The sequence below is a fragment of the Melospiza georgiana genome, chromosome 5 (assembly GCF_028018845.1).
Source record: "Melospiza georgiana isolate bMelGeo1 chromosome 5, bMelGeo1.pri, whole genome shotgun sequence".
Taxonomy (NCBI): Eukaryota; Metazoa; Chordata; class Aves; order Passeriformes; family Passerellidae; genus Melospiza; species Melospiza georgiana.
In genome coordinates, this window is record NC_080434.1 from 32,459,538 (window position 1) to 32,481,800 (window position 22,263).

At 43.0% G+C, this 22,263-nt stretch overlaps 1 protein-coding gene across 26 annotated transcripts in view; it reads right to left on the reverse strand.

The window, feature by feature from the left end:
* The window catches only part of ANK2 (ankyrin 2), a 274,320-nt gene continuing 252,057 nt past the window's right edge, over positions 1-22,263 (reverse strand). For 11 of the 26 annotated variants that reach the window (XM_058023864.1, XM_058023868.1, XM_058023869.1 and 8 more), the window contains 11 exons: positions 14,962-20,703; positions 13,500-13,574; positions 12,980-13,111; positions 12,461-12,607; positions 11,082-11,361; positions 9,109-9,388; positions 7,565-7,657; positions 7,060-7,143; positions 5,868-6,032; positions 4,670-4,852; positions 1-2,219 (listed from right to left, as the gene is read on the reverse strand). In XM_058023864.1, coding sequence (XP_057879847.1) covers positions 2,205-2,219; positions 4,670-4,852; positions 5,868-6,032; positions 7,060-7,143; positions 7,565-7,657; positions 9,109-9,388; positions 11,082-11,361; positions 12,461-12,607; positions 12,980-13,111; positions 13,500-13,574; positions 14,962-20,703 — 7,196 coding nt within the window. In that variant the 3' untranslated portion in view covers positions 1-2,204. Of the gene's footprint in view, positions 2,220-3,699; positions 3,792-4,669; positions 4,853-5,867; positions 6,033-7,059; positions 7,144-7,564; positions 7,658-9,108; positions 9,389-11,081; positions 11,362-12,460; positions 12,608-12,979; positions 13,112-13,499; positions 13,575-14,961; positions 20,704-22,263 lie in introns of all 26 variants that reach the window. The other 15 variants (XM_058023882.1, XM_058023879.1, XM_058023885.1 and 12 more) reach the window with 5 other exon arrangements.

Consider the following 22,263-nt stretch of genomic DNA (forward strand, 5'->3'; position numbering starts at 1 on the left):
TACATTTAACACTTGTACATTTTTATTTAGTTAAATCAGCCATTGTACACATTGCAGCTATGTATTGTTAGTGTTGTATCTTTTTAATTTTTAACTAATACATGCCCTCATAGATATATTCAATTAGTGTTATCACCATGGGAACAAGATGCTGATTCGTCAACTTAAAATTCACTTCTTCTCACAGTATTCAAGTTCTCTGATAACACAGCAAAAAATCAAAATAAGAGGTGAATAACCATTATGCTGTTACACAGAACATCATCTGCACCGCAAATAACACAACAGAAATGCATTTCTTGAGAACCCCATCCTTGAAGACCCTCCTGTGCTGTCTCTGACAGTCAGGAAGCCATGATGAGCTGTGAGATGTTTCATCAGGGGTCTCATTCGATTTGGCTGCCAAAACACTTTTTTCTTTAAGTTTCTTTTCTTGCCTGCCCAAAAAGTGTCAGCACGGCACCTATTGGTTCTGCCCACGGGAAGCCAGAACCCCAGAGGTGTTTCCATGCTTTTGGCATTATTACCTTAATGAGGAAGTGCCCTTGTTCTGAGCACTGAGTGAGTCATTGAAAAAAAAACCAAAACCAAAGAACCCTATAATTGTAGAAGGCCAGATAAGCTTGGACAAAGGATTGCTCCTAGAAGAGAGGGTTGGTTTTACTCTGGTGCTGAGTCTACTATTAAAAAAATAAGATAGCTGTTTAAAAGCATTAAGTTGGTATGTTTGTGTGTATGTGTGTTATGCTAAAACCCTACAGAGCTTCCTCCACTAAATATTAAGGTATAGAACACCCAAAATATCAGATCCTTACATTCCCTGTGTGGAAAATAAAAGTGCAGACATGCTAATGTGGTTTTCAGAGGGTCAATTTAGAAATATATATATATAATATATAGTTACATAACAAAATATGAACAGAAAACAGCTGCTGAGGATTGTGAACACTTGTTCTTTAAAAAACACTTAGAAGATAAAAACTGCTCGCTCAGTGCTAAGAGGGCCAAGAAGCTGACATGGTTCTAGGAGGGTTTGGTTTTGACCTTCAAATGCCACATGCGTGTATCGGCTAAGAGGCAATCTCGATAAAACATGGTGAATTAATTATTCTCCTTGTATAGTGGGTAAGTCTTTGTCCCGTAGTTATCTACAGTGCAGTGGCCAGCAGGAAGCACCCCCAGTTGGTCGGTGAGGTCGGCTAAGCAGTGATGGAAACGGGAGACTATCGGAGTTAGGATTGTTTAATACACCCTGCCACAGGTCCAGATCTATAGGCTTGAATACCATATGTGAACATGCCGCAGGTAGAGCTGCTAGCAACTTGGGTACCTAGTGGGGAAGTTTTCTTTCTTTTTCTTTTGGAAATGTTGCAGTGGCTGTGTGAAGGTGACTGCACAATTAATGGCCACAGTCAGCTGTGATTCACGTGAACAGCTGCTTTTTGCCTGACTCACACAGCCTTTGCCTAGACTGGATCTCTAAACAGTAACTCTTAGTACTCGGTAGCTCTGCAGCGCTTCCTCCTGGGCCAGTCAGCGTCTGTGGTCCGGGTGGTGCCATTCCGTGATCTGTTGCCATTCCGCAGGGTCACTGCACCTCAAAACCCACGATACCCATGGGCAGTGAGTGTTCTGCAGTCTCGTGAGTTCAAATACTCTGCTATTTACAGTTTACACATCAACTCCTTTGTACGGTGCATGTACACAGTCAGTGGAAGAGGCCTGTCGATGAAGTCTGCTTGGCAAGGGCCGTGTCGGTAAGCGAGCGCCAGAGCAAAGGGACAGGGACAAGTGGCGACACTGACAGGGCGCCAGCATGGCGGATAAATCATCCTGCCTGAAGGATGCTATCTTTGGTCACAAATTAGCTTACAGGGTGAAAAATCATAACAGCACAAAATGCAACTTGGGATGGGGAGAAATGAATTCACTGCGGCTGCAGAGGTAGGAGCGGCAGTGACGGCTCTGCTACCCAGGGACGGTGACGGCTGCGTATGGGAGGGGTCACGTGGCGCTGTGCAGGGGCGGCAGCTTCTCACTTGGCCTCCTGTGTCCAGTCCTCTTGGCAGAAGTGCCTAAGAAGCTGCTGGAGGTCATGCTGGAGGTCATCCCTGGGGAGTGCTTCTGGGGTGTCTTCCAGCTCTTCTATGTGAACATGTTTTCCATAGCGGTCCTTCATCACAGTCCTCTTCTGTGTGCTGGCTTTACTTAGTATTGTCCTGGAACCAAAAAAAAAGAGACCTGACTTAGAAAGGCCACGGTTCTGGAGTTCTGAGAGAATCGTGGTTTTCAGGCTTTTCCAAGGCAGAGTTACACATGCTGGAGAGAAGGCACAGCAAGGTGTAATTATGATGCAATAGTCAACTCCTATGGATTTTTATCCTTTTTATTTTATATATTCTCTGTATTCTTTACACATCTGTTTGTAGCCTATTATTATAACCTAGCTTCAGTATTTTCTTCGGCAGAAAGAAAAAACGAATTCCAGGACCCCTATGCTATCTTGGTATTCCTTAGAAACCAAGGTTGAAATCAGATCTTTGAGATATCTTTTTATCAACAAAGCTGAGTCCTCATCCAAGGAGGGGTGGATTTAGAAGGTACTAGAGCTGGGGCATTACTTCATTGGGTGTGCTTTTAGTTGGGGACTCTTGTCAGGTACGGTAATTTGCAAAATCAATAAAAACATGCATCATGCAGGGTGTGCATCCTCAGCATTTTCCAGCTGAGGATCCCTATATAAAGGTAACCCTGTTTACCACCTTGTGTCTGCCTCTTATTTCTAGAACCAGAGAGAAAGGCATCCAAGTGCATGGAGAATGGATGATGGATGCAGAGTGAAGGATAGATGCACGGAGAATGAAGGGTGGATGTATGAAGCATAGATCACAATTGGAGAAAGGTTGATGAATGAAAGGAGACTGAAGAATGATGATTGGAGAGGGAGTGGATGGAGAGTGGATGAGCAATGTATGTATAGATGGATGAATGCTAATTAAAATTAGCAAATCAATAAAGATTGTACATGTGTTGTTCCGGGTGCGCATCATTGGCATTTTCTACCTGAGGGAAAGTGCACTTAAGGATCCTTACATAAAGGTACCCCTGTTTACCACCCTGTGTCTGCCTCTTATTTCTAGAACTAGAGAGAAAGGCCTCCAAGTGCATGGAGAACGGGTGGGTGGGTGGATGGATGGATGGATGGATGGATGGATGGATGGATGGATGGAGCATGATTGGATGCATGTATGGAGACTGGATGACGAATGAATGAGGAAAATGAGGAATGGATGTATGGAGAGTTGGATGATGATTGAAAGGATGTATGGAGAGTGGATGATGAATGAGGAATGAAGGTTGGATGGATGGAGGGTGGATGATGAATGGAGAGTGCATGATGACATTTATTGATCTCTAGCTATTCTCCAGCCATTCATTCATTCTCCATTCAATTAGAATTATGCTACTTTGCTAAACTTAGAAACTGTAGAAAATAAAGACCAGCCTTTGTATTAACCCCTGTACCCATGTTGTGTGCAAAGTGCTTTATTTCAGTGTTCTGTATGCCGTTGCCACTGCCAGGTTAGTCGTTGCTTTAGTACCACTGCAAGTAAAGCTTAGCAGGCACTCACTGCAATCCACTCCTGTGATTGGGTTAATTTGTTTGCAGTAATACTTCATCAGCTTGTGAAGCCAAACCTTTTAATTACTGATCCATCATCTTTCTTGATTTCTTTCTCTACCAAAGCAGGGACTTGCACTGTCATGTGGTGACCTGTATAGCTCAAAGCCTCCAATGAAAACATAAACCTTAAATTAAAACACCCCCAAAACACCTGGAGCTCTTCCTACCTTAGTCCTTCATATTCACACAGCCCAATGCTGAGAAAATGCTGAACAGGCACCTGTAAGAAGTAACTGCATCCTTTCAAGCATCCTTCCCTCCTGCGGACACATGACAGACAGTGTCTCCTAGGGGGCAGTTTCATTTCAGTAATGGTTGTACCAAAGTATGTTGCAGTAGTTGCTCCAGACGTGTGGATTTACTGAGACAGTTGCTGGGCGCTAAGTGCTCCTTCCCAAGCAGTCTCTTTGAACTTTTACCAGACAGCTCTTGCCCCTTGTTTGGCCTCTGTGAGAAAAAGGGGACCAGGCTGCTGGTCTGGATTCCTGGTCACAAAACCCAAAAATGCATACCTACGTCACCTATTGCTGCACAGCTTTTATCTATTTATCTGTTTTTAAGTATTTATTTCAACTTCTAAGACATGCTAATAAAGGGGACAAGAGACAGGATGGAGGGGAGGAACACATCCATTTACTCAGGGTGGGGGCTTAACTGTAGCCACTTCTGCAATAACCTCCACAGTGATAACACAGGAATGAACTTTAACTGCACTCACACCCAAGACTTCTAAGAATGTCACACAAAGCCTCCATGATGTTTTCTTTTTGTTGTAGCAAGTGCCTTTGCTAATTCTGCAATGCCAGCTTTCACTACACATTGTTTATAGATGCAGTTTGTAACACGGCTGAGTATAAGAACAGAGTTACCCTCAGCTTAGGACTGCTGGGCCACCGGCTGTGGTCCTTCCAGGAGAACAGACTTTGTCCCTGGGGCTGTGGCCACACTTGCTGTACTGCTGTAATATATAAAAGTTGCTTTTACCTTTTCAAAGTCCTCTTTGGCTGATGGAAGATCAGAAGCCAGGCTGGCATCCCCCAGGTGTTTCTCCGTCCTCTCTCCATGCACTACAGTGGTCTTTATGACCTTGCTGACTTTCCGGCCCTCCACTGGCTCGGACTGGAATTTGGAGGCACTAGAGAGAATGGCAGGTTCAGACAGGGTCACCTGCAAGGTTAGAAAACACAAGTGAGATGGAGATGAATTCCACACTTCATGATGTGCACTGGCCAAATTAACTGCTGTGTCTAGGGGGTCCACAGGGTAAAGTGTAGATCTGCTAAGGTCAGCTTCCTGGAAAGAAAAAGAAAAAAAAAAAAAAAAAAAACAGGAAAAAGGAAAAAAGGGGGGAAAATGAAAAAAGAAAATAGAAAACAGGAAAAAAGAAAAAATAACAAAAGAATAGGAAAAAAGAATAAAGAAAAGAAAAAATGAAAAAGAGGAAAAAGGAAAAAATAAAAAGGAAGTAATGTAAAAAGAAAAAAGGTAACTAGAAGAAGAAAAACAATAAAAAGAATTAAATAAAACAAGAAAAGAAAACAGGAAAAAAGCAAAATATAAAAAAAGGAAAAATAAAAAAATGAAAAGAGGGGAAAAGAAAAAGGAAAAATAGGAAAAAAGAAAAAGAAAAATTAAAAAAGGGAAAAGAGTAAAAAAGGAAAAAAATACATAAGAAAAAAATCTTAAAAAAGAAAACAGAAAATAGAAAAAAGGGGGGAAAAATCAAGGCTTTTCTTTCTTGTTACTTTACTCCTAAAGAATTACTTCTGATGAGTAATTCCTGCAAGCAAAAGTATCCGTGATGTTTTTTACAATTCCAATAACTGCTTGCTGCACCTTGCTTTTGGCCCAGCATTGCTGAAAGCACACCCATTGCCAGCTTGTGGCTCTCCCTCACAACTTGGTTGTGCTGATCCAATTGCCTGTAGGGCCAGACAGTGAAGTACAGCAGGAAGGCACTTACCTTTTCAGACTGTATGTAATTACCTGGCTCTAAAACAGTTTTTCTTTAAATCACAGATGTTTTTAGCCTCTTCAAAGCAAGAACAGACCAGCAAGGTAAACTTACTGCAGCTGTGGGGTTCTAGGACTGAGTGGCAGAATGAGCACGCTAAGCTGCAGTGGTTAAGAACCCTGCTGGGGTGGTGCTGCTCTGTGCCACGGCAGGCAAAGCACACCCTACCTCTGAGTGCTCACTGTCACTCTTCAGCACAACTCGCTTCACCACTTTGGAATAACCATCTCCCTCTTCCACAGGGACAGGGACTTGCGGTGTTCCCTGCATTAGCACTTCCTCTTTTTCCATGCCATCTGGAGCAACGTACCGCCGGATGATCTTCCGAGTTACCTGAAGGAATGGAGTTTAGTCCCCAAAGATGTAGCAGTAAAATATTCCTCTTTGTTCTACTCATTTGAGTAGCATTCGTCAAAATGCTACTCAAAGGGCATTTTGTCCTGCATGACAAAGAACCTGCGTAGATGGTTCTGTGTTCTATTACTCATCTCCTACTCAAGAGACTCATCTGGTGCTAAAGCTCTCGAGGCACTGGCTGGCCAAAGCAAGAAGAGAATTACAGGGTCAAGGTGTGAAATTGCTCAGGAGAATGGGTATGCATCCCTCTGCGGATGACCCAAACCTCTGTGTGGCACAGTTCAAGGCACAGACCTATCTGTAAGAATCGTCACACTCGCCTCTGTGCAATGAGACCAAGGAATCTTTGGCTGGGGTGGTTTATTATTCTACCAGGAATTAAACAGGTTCCAGAGACAGCCTATCCAGCTGAAGGGGTGTGATGTCTTCCCAGAAGACAGAAGATGGGGTTTGCCACCATCCCAGCTCAGCCAAGTCCTAGACCTGGAGCACCAAGTTGTCAGGTAAAGAAAAGAGCACAGAAGTTCCCCTTTCACTTTCATGCTGTGCAGAATTTGTTCTTCTAAGCATGATCTGATTTTGAAGATCTAGACTCTGGGTTTATCTGACTTTTACAGACCCAGCCTTCCATTGCTTTCATCAAGACAAGCAAACAAACAAACATCTCAGATAAGACTGCAGTGGAGTGGATTTTTGGTGGGGTTTTAAAAAAAGAAATAAACAACTTCTTCCTAAAATATGTGGATCTATGCAGAATTTTCCTTGGCTTTAAATGAAAGTTAAAATACATCCTGTTAGGTTGTACACTGTAACAGAACAATTTTGAGAATCTAAATTATTGTTCAAACTTTGGTATCTCTCATGAGATGAAATTCTCATTCCTTCCACTCTCTACTCTTCAAATCATGCCCCTTCATAGCAGAAAGTCCAGCATTTCTGTAGATGTTTTTTTCTTCCTTTTACAGGGAAGAAAGAAGCTAGCAGGGGGCACAACTGACAATACCTTCTTTACCACTGTGTGGCCATGTTCATCTGTGTACTGCTCTTCTGTGACTGTTTCTGGTGGCATTTCAGGCATACTATCAGCCTGTATGACAAAGAAAAAAGCTCTGTGAAGCAAGGCCTTCATGTGGGTCTTGAAATAAGTCACTTCAACATCAGTTAATTGGTTAGGGAATGGAAAAAAACCCAGCAATGTTAGGGAAAAAAAACTATTCTGCAAATAAATCCTTAGAAAGGCATGCACAGAAAAGTGATGCCACAGCATCACAAAGATAAATTATATTGTTATAACAGCCTTGTTGTTTTCGGGGCTGACAAGCCTTCATCTTATCTTCCTCTTACCGAGGCATCTAGGGAGTTTAGAGAGGGGTTAGCAGTGTTACTGTAATCATAAGGTTTATCCAGTGGAGATGCATTATTTGGGAGCATCTCAGCTTGAGGTGCAACACAAACTCAGGCCTAAGGCAGCACAGGCACATTCAGCGCAGTCCTTGAACACTCGGTACCTGAATGATCACCCGGCGCCGAATGACTCTGGTAGTGACCATCTCGTCCTCATCCGAGCTGAGCTCCAGCCCACCTAACTCCTCTGCTAACTCCTAGGGGAAGCATGGAAGCAAGATCTGCCTGTGGCACTAGCAGTGGCTACAGCTTCTGTCTTCCTACACTAGCTCTGCAATTCCTACATTTTGCATGTGCTTGGTGGGTTAATTATACAGAAAAATATACAAAAGCCTTTTAATCCTGAGGGGGAAGTACAGAGGGCAGGGTAGAGATAGCAGGACTGAACAGTTTTGACAAGAGGACAGTGTAGCAGTAGCCTCAGAAAGATCAGGAAAAATTAGTAACAAGTGCTGAACTTGTCTATCCTGCATAAGGAAGAATTAGAAGTTTAAACAAACACCTTGGATGGCAAAGAGAGGCAGGAAAGAATCCGCTGGGAAATAGCTGTAGTATAAAAATATAAAAGGGAAAATAAATAAGGGGAGCTGGTGGTACCAGCTGCTGTTGTTGTTTCACTTCAGTGAAAGAATCAGAAGGAAAAAGCAGTACATTATTTTGAGGACAGCTTTCCTCCAGCTGTACTGAGCCCTGCTGTAGATACCCTTTCAATCATCTGATACACTTGAAATTCCACCTTTCCCTGAAATCCCAGAGCCAGAGCAATGAAACCCTTCATTCTAGAGGTGATACTTTTGGTCACATAGTAGCTAAGAGAGAAGGCCTTGTTTCTAACAAACACAAAGGTGAAACAATTTCTGCTTCAGTACAGCTGCGCCTTCTCCGCTCTAACTTGGCTTATAAAGCTAATTTCCTACCCAAGGATGCCTTCTCCTTTTCTTCCACTTAGAACGGGCAAAGTAAGCTGTTTATTCTTAAATCTTCATCTGCCAGGGAACTTTAGTTCTCCACTAAAAGTCATTTGGTTTCTTTCCTTGCTGGTGGATGTCTTCCCCTCTCTGAATGCTGCCATGAAGTCCCTTGTCTCATACAACCCAAGACCTACCCTGTACAGTTTTTGATATCCTCTTCACTCTTCTGTCTCTGTATCTCTTTACTTCCTGTGTGCTACACAAACACCATTCTTCCAGTACATCCTTAGTAGTCTGCAATGCACAGCTGCTGTCTCTTTTCTGTCTCACTGACTTTAGAGACCTTTCACACCATTTCTGATGCTGCTCTGGGCTAGCCTTGCCTTTCTTTATGAGCTTTACTGGTATCACTTTGTTCGCATTACATCTGTTTTGTTTGTTTCTGCCCCTGTTACTGACACTCCCTCAGGCACTGATGGAACTGTCATAGGCCAAAGGACAAAGAAGGGTAGAGCAGAACCAAAATTACCAGCCTAGACTTTGGGATCTGGGGTTTGCTTCAACTTTGAAAACCTCAGGAGAAAAGCTTTTACCTGAACCTTTAAACCACAGAGGGAAGGAGGAAAAACTCAGTGCCAGACACAAATTAATTACAAATATTCTTATCTTAAAGAATCAGCGAGTCATAAAAATTAGTTTATTGGATCAATTACATTGAGGCAAAGTTGTTGACTTACCTTTTCTAAAGATTCCTCTTCAAAGCCCCTTCCAGACTTCTCCATTTGCTCCTCAGTGGACTCCACAATCACGAGACTAGATCTCCTTGGACAGAGGCTTTCCTGGTGGAGCTGGGGGTCCTCAGGCTCTTGGATGATGGGGGAGTCCCCTCTCTGCACTGGGGAGGGAGGCTGAGGGGGGCCTCTCTGAGCCTCTCCCTTGGCTGTGCTTGAGTGCGCAGATTTTCCGCTCGCTGCTTTTCCAGCTCCCATGGACTGCTCTGTTCCTGGAGTTGTGGCACTGTGAATTACAGGTCCAAGTGAGTTATTACTGTGCAGTGCTTCATAATTTCCAGCAATGGAACATTAGGCAGTGACTTCATATTGTTATGCTGTCTGTTGTTCGGCAAAGTCTAGAAATAACTGATATTCCTTGACAGGAACCACAGAGCAGTCTGTCTGGGAATGCCACCCATCTTCCTGAGCAAATCTCAAATGGATATCCAACCCTTCCATGCAAGTCTGCAAAACCCGGTATTTGTAAAGTATTTCAGAGAGCTTTGCTTTCACTTGTGCCCTCACATCTCTACATACTACCATTTAGGTTTTTTTGTGGGAGAGCCTGGATTGTTAGAGAAGGATGTGAGGCACCTACAACACTGAGCACAAGCTGTGCAGCTGCAAAGTGGAAAAAACAACTTTCATGTAGAATTCTGGAGCTTTAGCAAGCAAAAATTTAGTAGAGGTTCAGGTTTTCTTTGTAATGGCATTTTTATGGTTGAGCCTGATTCATGGTTAATCACTGCCCCAAGTTAGTTGAACTTATTATTATATTAGTTACTATGTAACACATTTATAAAGGAAATGCATCTAATTCCAGCAAATGTACATTCAATATTGTATATTTCCTCTTGGAGCATGTTCCTTACATGTTCCTATTTAAATCTACCCTGATTTTCCACCTAATTATAATCAGACCTGTGTAGTGTAGTGTAGTGAAATTTCCCTGTCTTCATTACTCGCATGTAGTGTTGGCACTATTGTCCCAAAGTATTCTCTGTTCCTCAAAGAAATTAATTCCCTGATGCAAATCCTTAGGGAGCATTGGCATTTTTGCCTAACACTGCAACAGAAGATTTCCTAGATGTTATTTTCTCCCACAATCTCTCCCAGCACATCCTGAGCAAAGGAATCCCCCTAAGTCCATTTGGTGGACTCAGCTGTCCTTTGAGTGCTGGGAGCTGCATCTCCGCATCAAAGCTAATCACCTCCAGGAAAATCACTTCTTTGAGTAGGGATTCTTGGTATTTTGCTGGCTTATTAATACCTGACTCTACCCTGCAAAGAGGTCTCAGCATGGGCACATAATCAGGGAAGCTGTGGAGAAATAAACATGATCTATTTCAAATTCCATTCCAAATGACACCAACCCCACTGACAGCCCCACCTCAGAATTCAAGTTTTTGCTGCACAGGTCTTCTATGTGTACTCTATCATGCGTTATTCCTGTAAGAACTTGTGTCTTGCCTCTGTAACACTTTGTTTCTGCTCCTTTGGCCATCTGAAATGCACTTTTAGAAGTCCAGTTCTTAAGAGGTAGTTATGAGTTTTGTAAGTAATGATTAAATTGAAAAAAATTGCCTCCATTGAAAAAGCCATCCAGAATCTGAAGAAAGATTTCGATTACTTTCATTAATATGTCATCACTTATCATCCAAGACATGAACATATACATAAAACCCCCTTCACTTCTCTACTAACCTGAATTTTTTCCTATGTACCAGACACAGTTATTGCTTTGTGCTCACAGTGACAGACTGACTTTCTCCCCTCAGCCTTAAGGCTTCCTCTTAATGGATTAAAAAGTGAAAACCACAATTGGAGGAAAATTCTAGTGTGTTTGTAAGTTTCAAAGGCAACTGTAAAATCCTCTCATTACACAGAGAAAAGAGAACCTGCTCCCTATGGCTTCATCCTGCTCTTTCGGCACTTACAAATATTCCTGTTGTGAAGCAGATGGTTTCCCTGGCACATCTTGGGGTTTCCCTGAGAATTCAGCTTCTACTTGTTCCTTGTGTGCTTGCCTCAGAAGCTCAGCCATGGACACTTCGGCCTCGCTCCTGGGAGTACTGTCCTGGAATGGGGAATAACTGACAGACACGTCTTCCTCGGAGACCAGAGGGGGGTGCTCGGTTGGCTCGCCATCCCTAGATAGTCTCTGCTGCTCCTGCTTGTGTCTTGAGCTGTACACTTCCTCTTGCAGTGCTGAAAACCCTTGCCAAGACAGAGAGATGAGAAATATCCTTACAAGTCTGACCAGAATGCAGAGGTCCTTCCCGTCCTCCACGTGCATTGGAAATTCCCAGACACAACACGTGACCTGAAGTTCCTGAACACCTTGAGTGGGGGGGCACCTGGCCTCTTGGAGTAGCCCAAGGCATGCCAGATTGCCACTACTATAGCCAGATTTGGACAGAAACAGGCAAAATAACATTTACCCAGGAATTTACCTCAATTTACCCAGATTTTAGTGACTTTTCCCTCCATATCCATTATTTATCTGCTTCTGGAAAAATTAACTGTACAAAAAAAGATGAAAATGCTTCATAGAGGGCTAGGTGGAAGAAGCAGCTCATTTATGTACAATAGTCACTGGAAACCTAGTGAACTCTGAAGAACAAATTGGGGGGAAATTACAAAGCTTGTGTGGAATTTGAGCAGGACAGAGAGGTTAATATTCTAAAACTACTTGGCAGTGATATGAGAATGCTAATTGTAATAAACAGCCCTCTAGTCCTACATTCTCTTCAAGACTGGGACTTTTGCAGCTGTCTAATATGCTTCAGTATTGAGTTAGGCACCCAAAAGTGTCACTTCTGGAAAAGAGGATCTTAAACCAAATAATTTGGAGGTGTTTCTTTAGTTTGCAACCACTGGATCTAATCCACTGAACTTCCAAACTTAAGAAATGCAATAGCATCCTAACAGAATTACAATATCCTGGATACTCAAATCCAAAGGGATTTTCTATCAAAGCACAGAGTAGTTTCCATTTTTAATATCTTGGTCAAATTCTAATGCAACCTTCTGAACTTTCATGAAAGCACTCGTATAAGCAAAAAACTAAACCCTAAGGTAAACTGGGCAAACGTTGCTGGCCACAGTGTTTACTTCTGAAGAAAGCTCAGGTCTTCTACCCAGTGAAATGTGGCCCTTGTGATGCCATGCTTGCATCCATCTACACTGTCCATGCCTTCAAAATGGGATTCCAGTGCTCTGTCATGAGAGCAGACAGATAAGCCTGGGCCAACACTTCAGAGCAGAGTGCTGCTTGGAGAGGTACCCTAGGCAGTTTGGGTCAGGAGCCACTTACCTTCACTGTGGTCCAAAGCCAAGGACTGCTCCGTGTCCGCGTAGGTGCGCGTGCCGTGGCCCTGCATGGGGTCTATGCCGCTGGTCTCCATCAGGTGAACAATGTCCATGCGGTTGATTTTTGTGAGACATTGGGTCAGGTTGGTATCTGTGTCATTGGAAGGACACCATGCAGCTCAGTTAAGAATCAAGAACACTCCCTCCCTTCTCCATAGGAAGGACATATACAGGAGACTGCCCGGTGTCATATATAAATCATAGATACATTTAGAAGCAGTGCTATGTAAAATCTAAAAAGAACCAAATGGCAGCCTATAAAAACTAGCACTTTGGGTTTTTTCCTTTTAACAAATTTGTTGAGTTACTGTGTTATACAGACAAGACTAGAAACAACATTGAGTACAATCCATGGTCATCCTTTCTGTAGCCTAAATTTTCCCCAAATTTTCTTTGTGATAACAACACACCTGTCACCTCAGCTAGCAGACTGGAGACAGTTACACACAATAACGAGACAAACCTGTTGCATGTTTCCCATCCCTTTCAAGCCAGTATTTGAGGAGTGCATGGCTTTGGTCTTGAAGAGAATTGGGATTTTCAATTCGGATCTGGTGAATTTGCTCCTCTGTGAAGTCCAGTTCTCTTGCTAGCTCTGAAAAAGAAATCTATCTCTGTAAAGAGGTCTGCTAATACCACTACTACTCCCCTGGTCTAACTTCATTCAAAGAAAAGTAAAAGCCTGTGAAGTACAGTTTAATCCCAAAACCTGAGAAAACATTTCCATCTTGTTCCATGTTACTTTCACTTGTCCCCGCTACCATTTGCTGCCTCAAGTCTATTAAATGCACCATATTAAAGTGACTGTTCAGAGCAGGTTCCTTTGGTGTCCATTTAGGACTCTTGGTATCCCAAACAAAATAAGCTTCTGAAATATTTTTCTAAAACATCTTTAGTTAATCAGAAAATCATCCAAAATAAACATGAGAGGAGTGTGGACCATTCCCCTCCTTTCTCTCTGGAGCAGAAAGTGTGCACTTTACCTGTCCAGCTGAATCCAAGATGATCTGCAATGTGGGCCAGTCTTTCCTCTGTTTTTTCCTGATCATCCTGTTGATCTAAAGGTCAAAGAGAGCTGAAAGTTGCCTTTTGCAAGTTAAAAAAACATTTCCATAGGAGAGAGAGCCCAAGAAGGGAAAGCACTGCTTTTTCCTAGCTGCTGTGCCTAAATGCGGACAGGCTGCGTATCTCAAGTGAAGCTTGTAAATCCCTAGGTTCAAAATGAAGCCAAAAAGCTTGGTTTTTTGAAAAGCATAGGACTATCTAGTTTTTCTATTTGGAAATCAGATGTTCATGTGAAAACCTAATCTAGGACTGAAGTACCTACTATGCCTATTTTGGCTGGGCATTTTACTCTAAAACATCTTTGTAAAGTCCAGCTGAAGACTTTGACTAAGTCAAGAGCCATAGTTTTCCATGCCTCCTTAGTAAATGCCAGGGTTGAAGAATTCATCGGGACCAGTGCTTCTGATCATGTTCTTTGTGTTGTAAGGCAAGTTTAGCTCAAACAGTCCATACAGCATGTCAGATTATGGTCTGTATTTGCGAGACTGTTAATTTTAGTGTCTTTGACCCTTTGGATGGGGAGTGAGACAAAATACCAACAACGAAGGCAAGGAAAAATCAGATGGTCATTCGTCAGTCCTCATTCACTTCACTAATGGTGAGAATGACAGCTCCTCCCATCCTCAAAGCCAATTTTAGGATGGTGGAATTTGAGTTTTGATTTTCCCTGAATGCACATGTGAACTGTGACACCTCTGAATCAGGAAATTGCTTAGGGTTCGAGATATGCACATGTCATTCCGGCTCCTGATTTCCATTAGGGCTACTCACTACTAGCACACAAGTAGGCAAGAGGAAAACCAAGCACCAGAGAATGTGTACTAAAAGAGTTATTGGTGACTCAGAGTTTTCCTCAGACACAGACTGTCAACAAAAAGGAACATAAAAAGCTTCATTATTTAAAACTCCTTCAGTTCTCATTGTGTACCAACTCAAAAGTCTATAAATTTGCCTGTCTCACTTTCAATTGATGCCTAAGCATTTCATTATTAGTAGAAGTTAATAGCTAGTAGGGTTAATAGGGTCAGGGAAAGTCAAAAGCCAAAACGTGCATGACCTAAGCAATCAGTTTAATGACAAAACCATACATATTTCTAGAAGTGTTTTTGCTTATTAAGATAACACTTCCCGTAAGCATTTATGGTTTGCAATCTTGAGATCGTTTCACAGACAAGAACACAGACACAAGACAAAAAAAACCAAATACAGCTCACAAGGGAAAAAAAAGCACAACTAACCACCAAAAGCTGAAAAGAAAATGCCACACGCATTACACCAGTGCACAAACGCACACACACACACATCCCAAAGAAAACAAAGAACAAAAGATTTTAATTCATGACATGCGTCGCACAGGGAATCCCAGTCGTTGGCAAATACCTTCAGCACGGTCATGGATATTTTCATCAGGGATACGTTCAATCTGAGTCTCTACAGACTCATCCCAAATGGGTCTGATGTCAAAGATGTCTTCAGGAACTGACTGCTGATTCTCACTGGATGGCACATTTTCAATAACTGAAACTTCTAGGGCACTACTGCTTTCATCATCTGAAACTAATTCTTGTTCTCTCTCTGACTGCGTGAGTCTTTCCACTAATTTAGACGCTTCATCACTAATTTCTTCAAAAAACTCTATGGAGTTTTTGTAAAGATCAAAAAAATTGTCCTTACTCTCTTTTGTGGGACTAAAAGCACTGCGGGAGCCTGTAGTGCTTCTGCTTTTAACTGGCAATCGTGAAGAAAATACCTTCGATCTTGCTGTTGTTGCCTCATCTGAGTCTAGCTCAAACTTCATCTCACTCTCCCTCTCCCTGGCCTCTGCCTCTGCCTCAGCATAACTCCTAGCTTTGATGGAACGTTTGGTCTTTGTGTCCATGGGACTAGTGGCATCAGATTCGGATTTACTGCGGCTGTCTGGCTTTGCAGGGACTGCACTCGTCACGTCGAGCACTTTGGGTGACTCTGGCTTGCGGACGGACGTGTCCGCGTGTGAGTGTTGTGGTTCAGCTTTTGGGAAAGCGGATTTCACAGGAATTTTAGACTTTGGTTTTGCTTGGTCATCTTTTCCTTCACACTGCGAACTGTCCAGGAAGTCATCTGGGAAAAGGCTCTCATTTTCCGATTGTTGCGAGGATTGCAATGCGGCAGCAGCTGTTCTTACAGGGATTTTGGATTTGCTTTCACAAGAAGGCACACTCTCCATTAGAGCAGTGGGGATTTCAATCACAGATCTCTGTTCCTCTGGGGAAGAGTCTGGGTATTCCTCACCCTGTTCAGAACTAACCAATCGAGTGACTTTAGAAAAATCTAATTCATCTTCTACCGCACACTGCTCAGGAGAGATGGGGCAAGGCACCTGACTGCTATCAACCGTGTCAGTCTCCATTCTGGAGAGGGGCTCAGCTTCAGAGGCAGCAATTTCTTTCTTTGGTGATTTTGAAGAAGCTGAAATACCCATTTTAATTGGAATTCTGGATTTAAGATCTGCTTTTGCAGTGCCTGTGCTGGCACCTTCACCCATCATTTCTTCAGATCTATCACTAGACTCAGGTGATGGGGGTGAATATCTCAATGCATCTTGTTCTTGTATATCTGACTCCTCTGACTCTGACGGTGCAAATGGGTCCACTGACCCCTTCAGCTTTGAAGATTCCACCTCTGCTGCTTCTTTCACTTCTTCACATAAAGAAACTTCTTCCTGAGGCTCCTGCCCCACCTGGAAGAAGTGAAAGCTTTCATCCGGGTAGTTTCTTTTGGTCATGTCAATGGCTCCACTTCTAGTCATCTCAAACAACTTGCCTTCCTGAAAAAGAAAAGGATTTTGTTCACTGAGTGGTGTCCCTTCTTCGGTGGGTGTCCTGGCCGGTGTCGTGTCAGGGGTTGTGCCTTGGGATCGCCTGTCTACCATCAACCCAAATATCTTCTGTTCCTCTTCTTTCACCCGAGCTTCAAAAGCTTCATCGTCTTCACGTATTTCACTCCACATGTCAGAATCCACATCGGTTCTGGTGATGACAACCTGACCCACAAATTTCTCTGTTTCATCTCTTATATCCTCAAGGGCAGATTCAGATATTTTTGTTGATTCTGAGGTTGGAGACCCTTGTGATATTGTCTGAAATGCATCCTCTGGTTTGGGCTCTATTTCCATGTACACTTCCTCTGAAGAGCAATATTCACTGCCCATGTCTCTGCTAAGTAGAACTTCACCAGTCTGATCTTTCTCTTCTGCAATAGAATAGGTTTCCCTAGATAGCAGACTTCTACCAGATCCTACTTCACTTTCAGTGTCAATGAAGAAATGTCCAGAAGACACATTTTCGTAAGGGCTCACTATATACGGAGCACTACCGTCAGCAGCATCTGCTGCACAACTGTTGAGTTCCCCTGTGTCAGTGGTTAGGGATGAATACTCTGGCAAGGGCTCCTCAGCATGAGCAGCCCTGTGAGATGTCTTACAACCTGTATCTGTTTTTCCCAAATCCCTTGCCGAAGCACAATGGTCAGTGGTATAACCTTCGGCCAGTTTGCCATCACATGGGACAGAGTACTCGGTGGTACTGTGTCCATGAGAAAGACCATCTGCCTCTTCTGACACAGCTTCCATAGAAATGAGATCACTGCATGGTAATAGGGCCGCGGGCTTGACACCTTTGTCAGTAGCATCACACTGCCCCATTGTTAGTGAAGACTCAGTGTGAACCTCTTCTTGACAACTGCCACCGACAGAGTGACAGGGAGTAGACCCAGATCGTGTGACAGAGCCGTCGGGACTGACCATCTCACAGTCACCTGTACCATCACAACATTTGGATTCTGCACTTTCTGCTGACGCACAACCATTGGAAGGACAAGTGCCCATGGAAGGCTTACAGCTGCGCCCAAGGATAAGCAGCTCCTCTTTGTCACCTTTTCCCGGTGCGTTAACCTCACCTATCCCGACAGAGCATGGCTGGGAATCAATGGGTTGGAAACCTGCTTCGTCAGGGCTAGAGCTGGAGTCAATACTAGGTGGTAATGGTGAGGGTGGCTGCACTCGGATCACAGGCTCCATTAAGAGGCCAGAGTCAGCTTCTTTTTTGAGCCGAGTCAATTCTGGCTCGCTTTCTGAAGAGGAAGAATTCTTTCTAGATTCAGCAGCAGGTGTCACCACCATGGGTATGCCTTTTTCTACTACAGTAGTCTGCTCTGATGCTTCAGCCTCCCGTGAGGCTTCTGAATTGGCAACCACAGAAGATTCATCTTGTTTACAACTCCTTTTATAATCTCTCTTCTGTTTTGCTTCTTGCTCCAATTCATCAAACATTTTTATTTTGGTCACCATTTTAAACATCTCTTCTTCAGGGGTGAATCTCTTCTTTGGTTCACTTTCCGAATCGTCCTCTGGTTCTTCATTGACTTCAGGGATGGTGGCTGACTTTGGTATGTCTGCCATTTTAGGTGTGATTTCATAGCTAATTTCTTCTGAACTAGGAGTTTCGGGGGAAACAGGGCTTTTCCCTGAACTCTCCATGAGGGATGTTTGCTCCAGACTGTCATCATCGGCACTTCCCTCAGGGTCACGGAGAATCCTGGAACGCACCGACGCCAGCTCTGGGCAGGCTTCTGCTTTGCTATGAGCAGACGGAAGAGGACCCTGCCCCAAAATACAAGCCTTCACTGTTGGTTCTACGGGGCTGCTTTCAAGGGAATCACGGCAGGGGGACTCTTTCATAGGACTGGGCTCCAAAGAGTCGGGCGTTTTGTGTGATGAGTTATCTTCTAGCACCGGGCTTGCTTCCAGGGAGTCTTTATGACTTATAGTCAAAGAGTCATCTGCAACTGGGCTAAAGCCTTCACTATCATGGCTAGCAAGTGCAAGTTCCAATTTCTGGGGACTTCTAACTGTAAGACGGCGTTCACAGGCTACATCTTTTTCTTTCTCTAAAGCAGTGTCATGTGTTTCAGAAGACTTAGTGAAATGTGCAGTGGTTCTGGATTCTTTATCCCTGCTAATATCTTTCACAATGGAAGCTGAGCTACTTTCTTTAAGTTTATCAGCCTCTTCTTCAGAGGCTGGAGGTACATGCTCTTCTGATAAATGGTCAGAATGAGACTCACAAGTCTCAGTAACAGCATCTAGCTGCCTCTCGGTAATACCTTTTTCATCTTCCTTTGAGGAGACTTCCTTCGTAGAACACGTTTCTGCTGTTGTGTGTACTTGAGCTGCTCCTTTAGCGTCTTCAATTTGCCCATCAGTTTTCTTTGGTGAGAATGAAAGGCTCTCTGGGCTCGTTTCGGGAGTCTCTGCCAGACCCTCATGCTTGTAACTTTCCTCTGAGCTGATCTGAGGGGTTCCATCAAGTAGGCTGCCTGGAGAGTCAGCCACACCTTCGTGTTTAAGGCTCTCTGAGCTCCCATCGAGAGCAGCACTTTGCAGAGAAAGAGCAGGAAGGAATCCATCTTTCCCATACTCTGTGGGAAAAGCAGCACCAAAAGGACTGGTCAGTACTTGCTCCAAGTTAACCTCTCCCTCCTCTGTCACTGAGAGATGTCGGAACTGTTGGTATTTGTCATTATCCTCCAGTTCTTCTTTAATGACATCAGAAAAGTCTGTTGAGGTTTTCCTGTCAGGGCTGATCTGGAAGTCAAGATCCCCCTGATCATCAGAAGTCCTGCCTTTCCCAGCCGCCGTTTCTTTGGCACTTTCAGCAATCATTACCGGAGGGAGAGTTTGGGTTGGCTTTTTGCTGCTCTGCTCTTTTACTTGGTCTTTGCCACTAGCTTTTTTGGCAGTTTCGATGGTGGAAACTTGAGTTTTTCCTTTCTTTGATTGTGGCTCTTTCTCTGCTTTTGACACCAAGCTTGGTTTGTCCTTCTGTTTGTCTGTCTTGAGATTTGACACTCGCTTAGTTTCACTCTGCAAAGGAATTGTTTTCTTGCGGGGAGTTTCCTTCTCAGGGGCCTGTTGCTTCTGCTTGACAGATTTGTGTTCAAAGAGTCCGGAAATATTCTTGGACGGGTCTTGCCCTGACTGGAAGGCTTTCATTAGTTCCCGAACTGACATGGTCTCTTCAAGTCTCTCTGTCTTAGAAGAAGGTGAGACAGGTGGCTGGGCTTTTTGTGCTACTGGCTTTTTGACTTGCACTGATTTTTTAGGTGCCTTTTCGGCAGGGCCTTCTTTTGCCTGAACTCTGACAGGCAGTTTTGAGCGTACTTTTTGCTCATCTTCCACTCGTTTCTGAAGAGCTTTCACTTTATCCTTTATTGAGCCAATGGGAGTTTCCTCAATAACAGGGGACACAGCTTTAGGCTCTGGAGTGCCTGTAACCTTTAGGCCAGGCTCCCCAGCCGGTGTCTCATCTGCAGTGAGCTTAGGCAGTCTCAGTTTCTCTCCGCTGCTGTGTACCTTGCCTTCCTTCGGCTTTGGCTTTTCTCGTAGTTTTGGCCTAAGGGGCTTTTTAACTTCCGAGGCTGCCTTCTGTTGCTCCTGCGAGGTTGGTTTCCCAGTTTTTGGAGATTCTTTTCCTTTTTTTTCAGAATCCCTACTTACTGTTACAGCTTTCATTTTCTCTTCTACTACCTCCTTTTGTAAGGCCTGTGGCTGTCCCTCATGAAGAGAAACGTCTGTTTTCAAATCCTCAGCTAGGTAATCCACCGCTCCTGTCATGTCTGGCTCCCCTTTTTTTGTTGTCCTTTTGTCTACCCCGACTTCTCCGTGGCTTGGCTCTGTGACTTCTGATGGAGCATTTCTCCTGGCCTCTTCAATTTCTTCATCACTGACAATGATCCATTCTTCTTCTAGGGGTTCTTGTCTGGAAAGGGACTTCTGCAAAACATGTTCTTCTCTGGTGTAGGATCCACCTCTCAGAATTTCATTTACTTTTTCTAAGTCCTCTTTCACTCTTTCAACTATTTCAAAAGGTTCTCCTGGCTCTTCTTCAGCGGACTTTTCGAGATCTTTCACCTTAATGGAGCCTGATTTATCAGAAGGGTCACTTGTCAGGATGGCAGTCATTTTGATCAGATCTTGTTTCATCTCAGAAACTTCAGACAACAGGTCTGGACTGGCTAGTACAGGGACTTCATTAACCAGATGGCTTTTCAGGACAGATGTTTCTGTAGATTCTGTCTCGTCATCTTTGATGCGAATGAAAAACATTGAAAGTAAAATGGAAATCAAAAATAGAGATTGGAAAATGTAATCAGGACTGAAAATGACAGTCTTTGGCTGTAGTGGTGGGAAGGTCAACAAAATGGGCTGGGAATGGTGGATCCACAAGATCTGAGGGTACAAGAGCAAAGCAAAGCTAACAGGGGGTGGAAAAAAAAAAAACTGAAAAGGAAAATGGCAGGAAATAACTTGCTTCACTTTATCTCTAGAGCACAACCACACATACAGTATCAAAGCTGGAACAAACCAAACCAGGACACCACTAAAAAAAACCCAAAACAACAACAACAAAATTTCAAATCAAAACCAGAAGAAACACAGTGAAGTTACACAAAGAGAGGCATCTCAAGATTGTTCAGATGTTACAGATCAATGTTTAAATAAAAAGAAAAACAAGAAAAAAAGGGGAAAGCATTAGAACTGATTCAAAGTCGATTTCCTCTAAGAGAAAGCCAGTGTTAGCAAACTGTCAGAATAACATTGGGTTAACAGTTTTGTTTTTCTTAATGACCAAAATAAAAAGCAAGAAGTAATTCTGCAGTAATCTAAAATAGGATCAAATATGTGGAGATCTGAATCAGCTGCAAACCGGCATTTCATCTAAGGGGATTTCACACCTACACAATGAAACAAACAGGCTTTTGTTTTAAGAGGTATGGTCCTTTCCTTGGAACATCCTCATTGACAACTAATGAACTGACTGAGAAAAGAGAAGACAGAGAAGAAAAGGAGAGATAATAAGAAAAAACTGTGAATCAACTTAGAAGTGATTTCAGAGTTTTAAAAAATGTAATGTATGGCAACCCAAAGTCACAGACAGTCACACTAGACACATACGTACAATTCATGTAAGGCAAGTTATTTCCATGCAAAGCAAAGGTGTTGCAAATGCTGCTGGGTATGTAGCTTAGGTTATTAACAAGAGCTCTAAAAATTATTCATATAAATTAAAGGTACATGAAAATACTGTAAACATACTGTGGTGAAATATTTGTCTAATCTGGCAATCAATATACAGGAAGGTGGCTGCAGATAATTCTCATTATGCCATAGCTGCCTGTTGGTAGTATTTCATTTCAGCAAGGACTAGCAGAAAATGGATTTTGAACAGAACAAAACACTGGAGAACTGAAGCAAGTTACAAACAGAACACAATACTTAGGAATCACAGATGGACATTTTCCCTTTAAAGGTAGCATGTCACATGGAACTGCACATTTCAGTACCCCAGTGAAAGTCAAAGAACTAATGCAAACAAAGAGACCTTAAGCAACACATAATTAGCTGTCTTTATTTGTAAAAAAGATCCATTTTGCTACGCTGTTCTCCTGAGTGTAACAAACGTTAAATATTTGTGCTGCACATTAATTAGAGCCAGATTGCTGCAGGGTATTGTGGTGCTGAAAATGTGGTCTTTTGGTGCTGCTGCTTTACAATGAATGGTCTGGTGCATGCTGAAATGCCAGCCAGTAATTTTGTAAATTTTTAATATGTACTTTCATAAATATCAAATGTATGACTCTTTC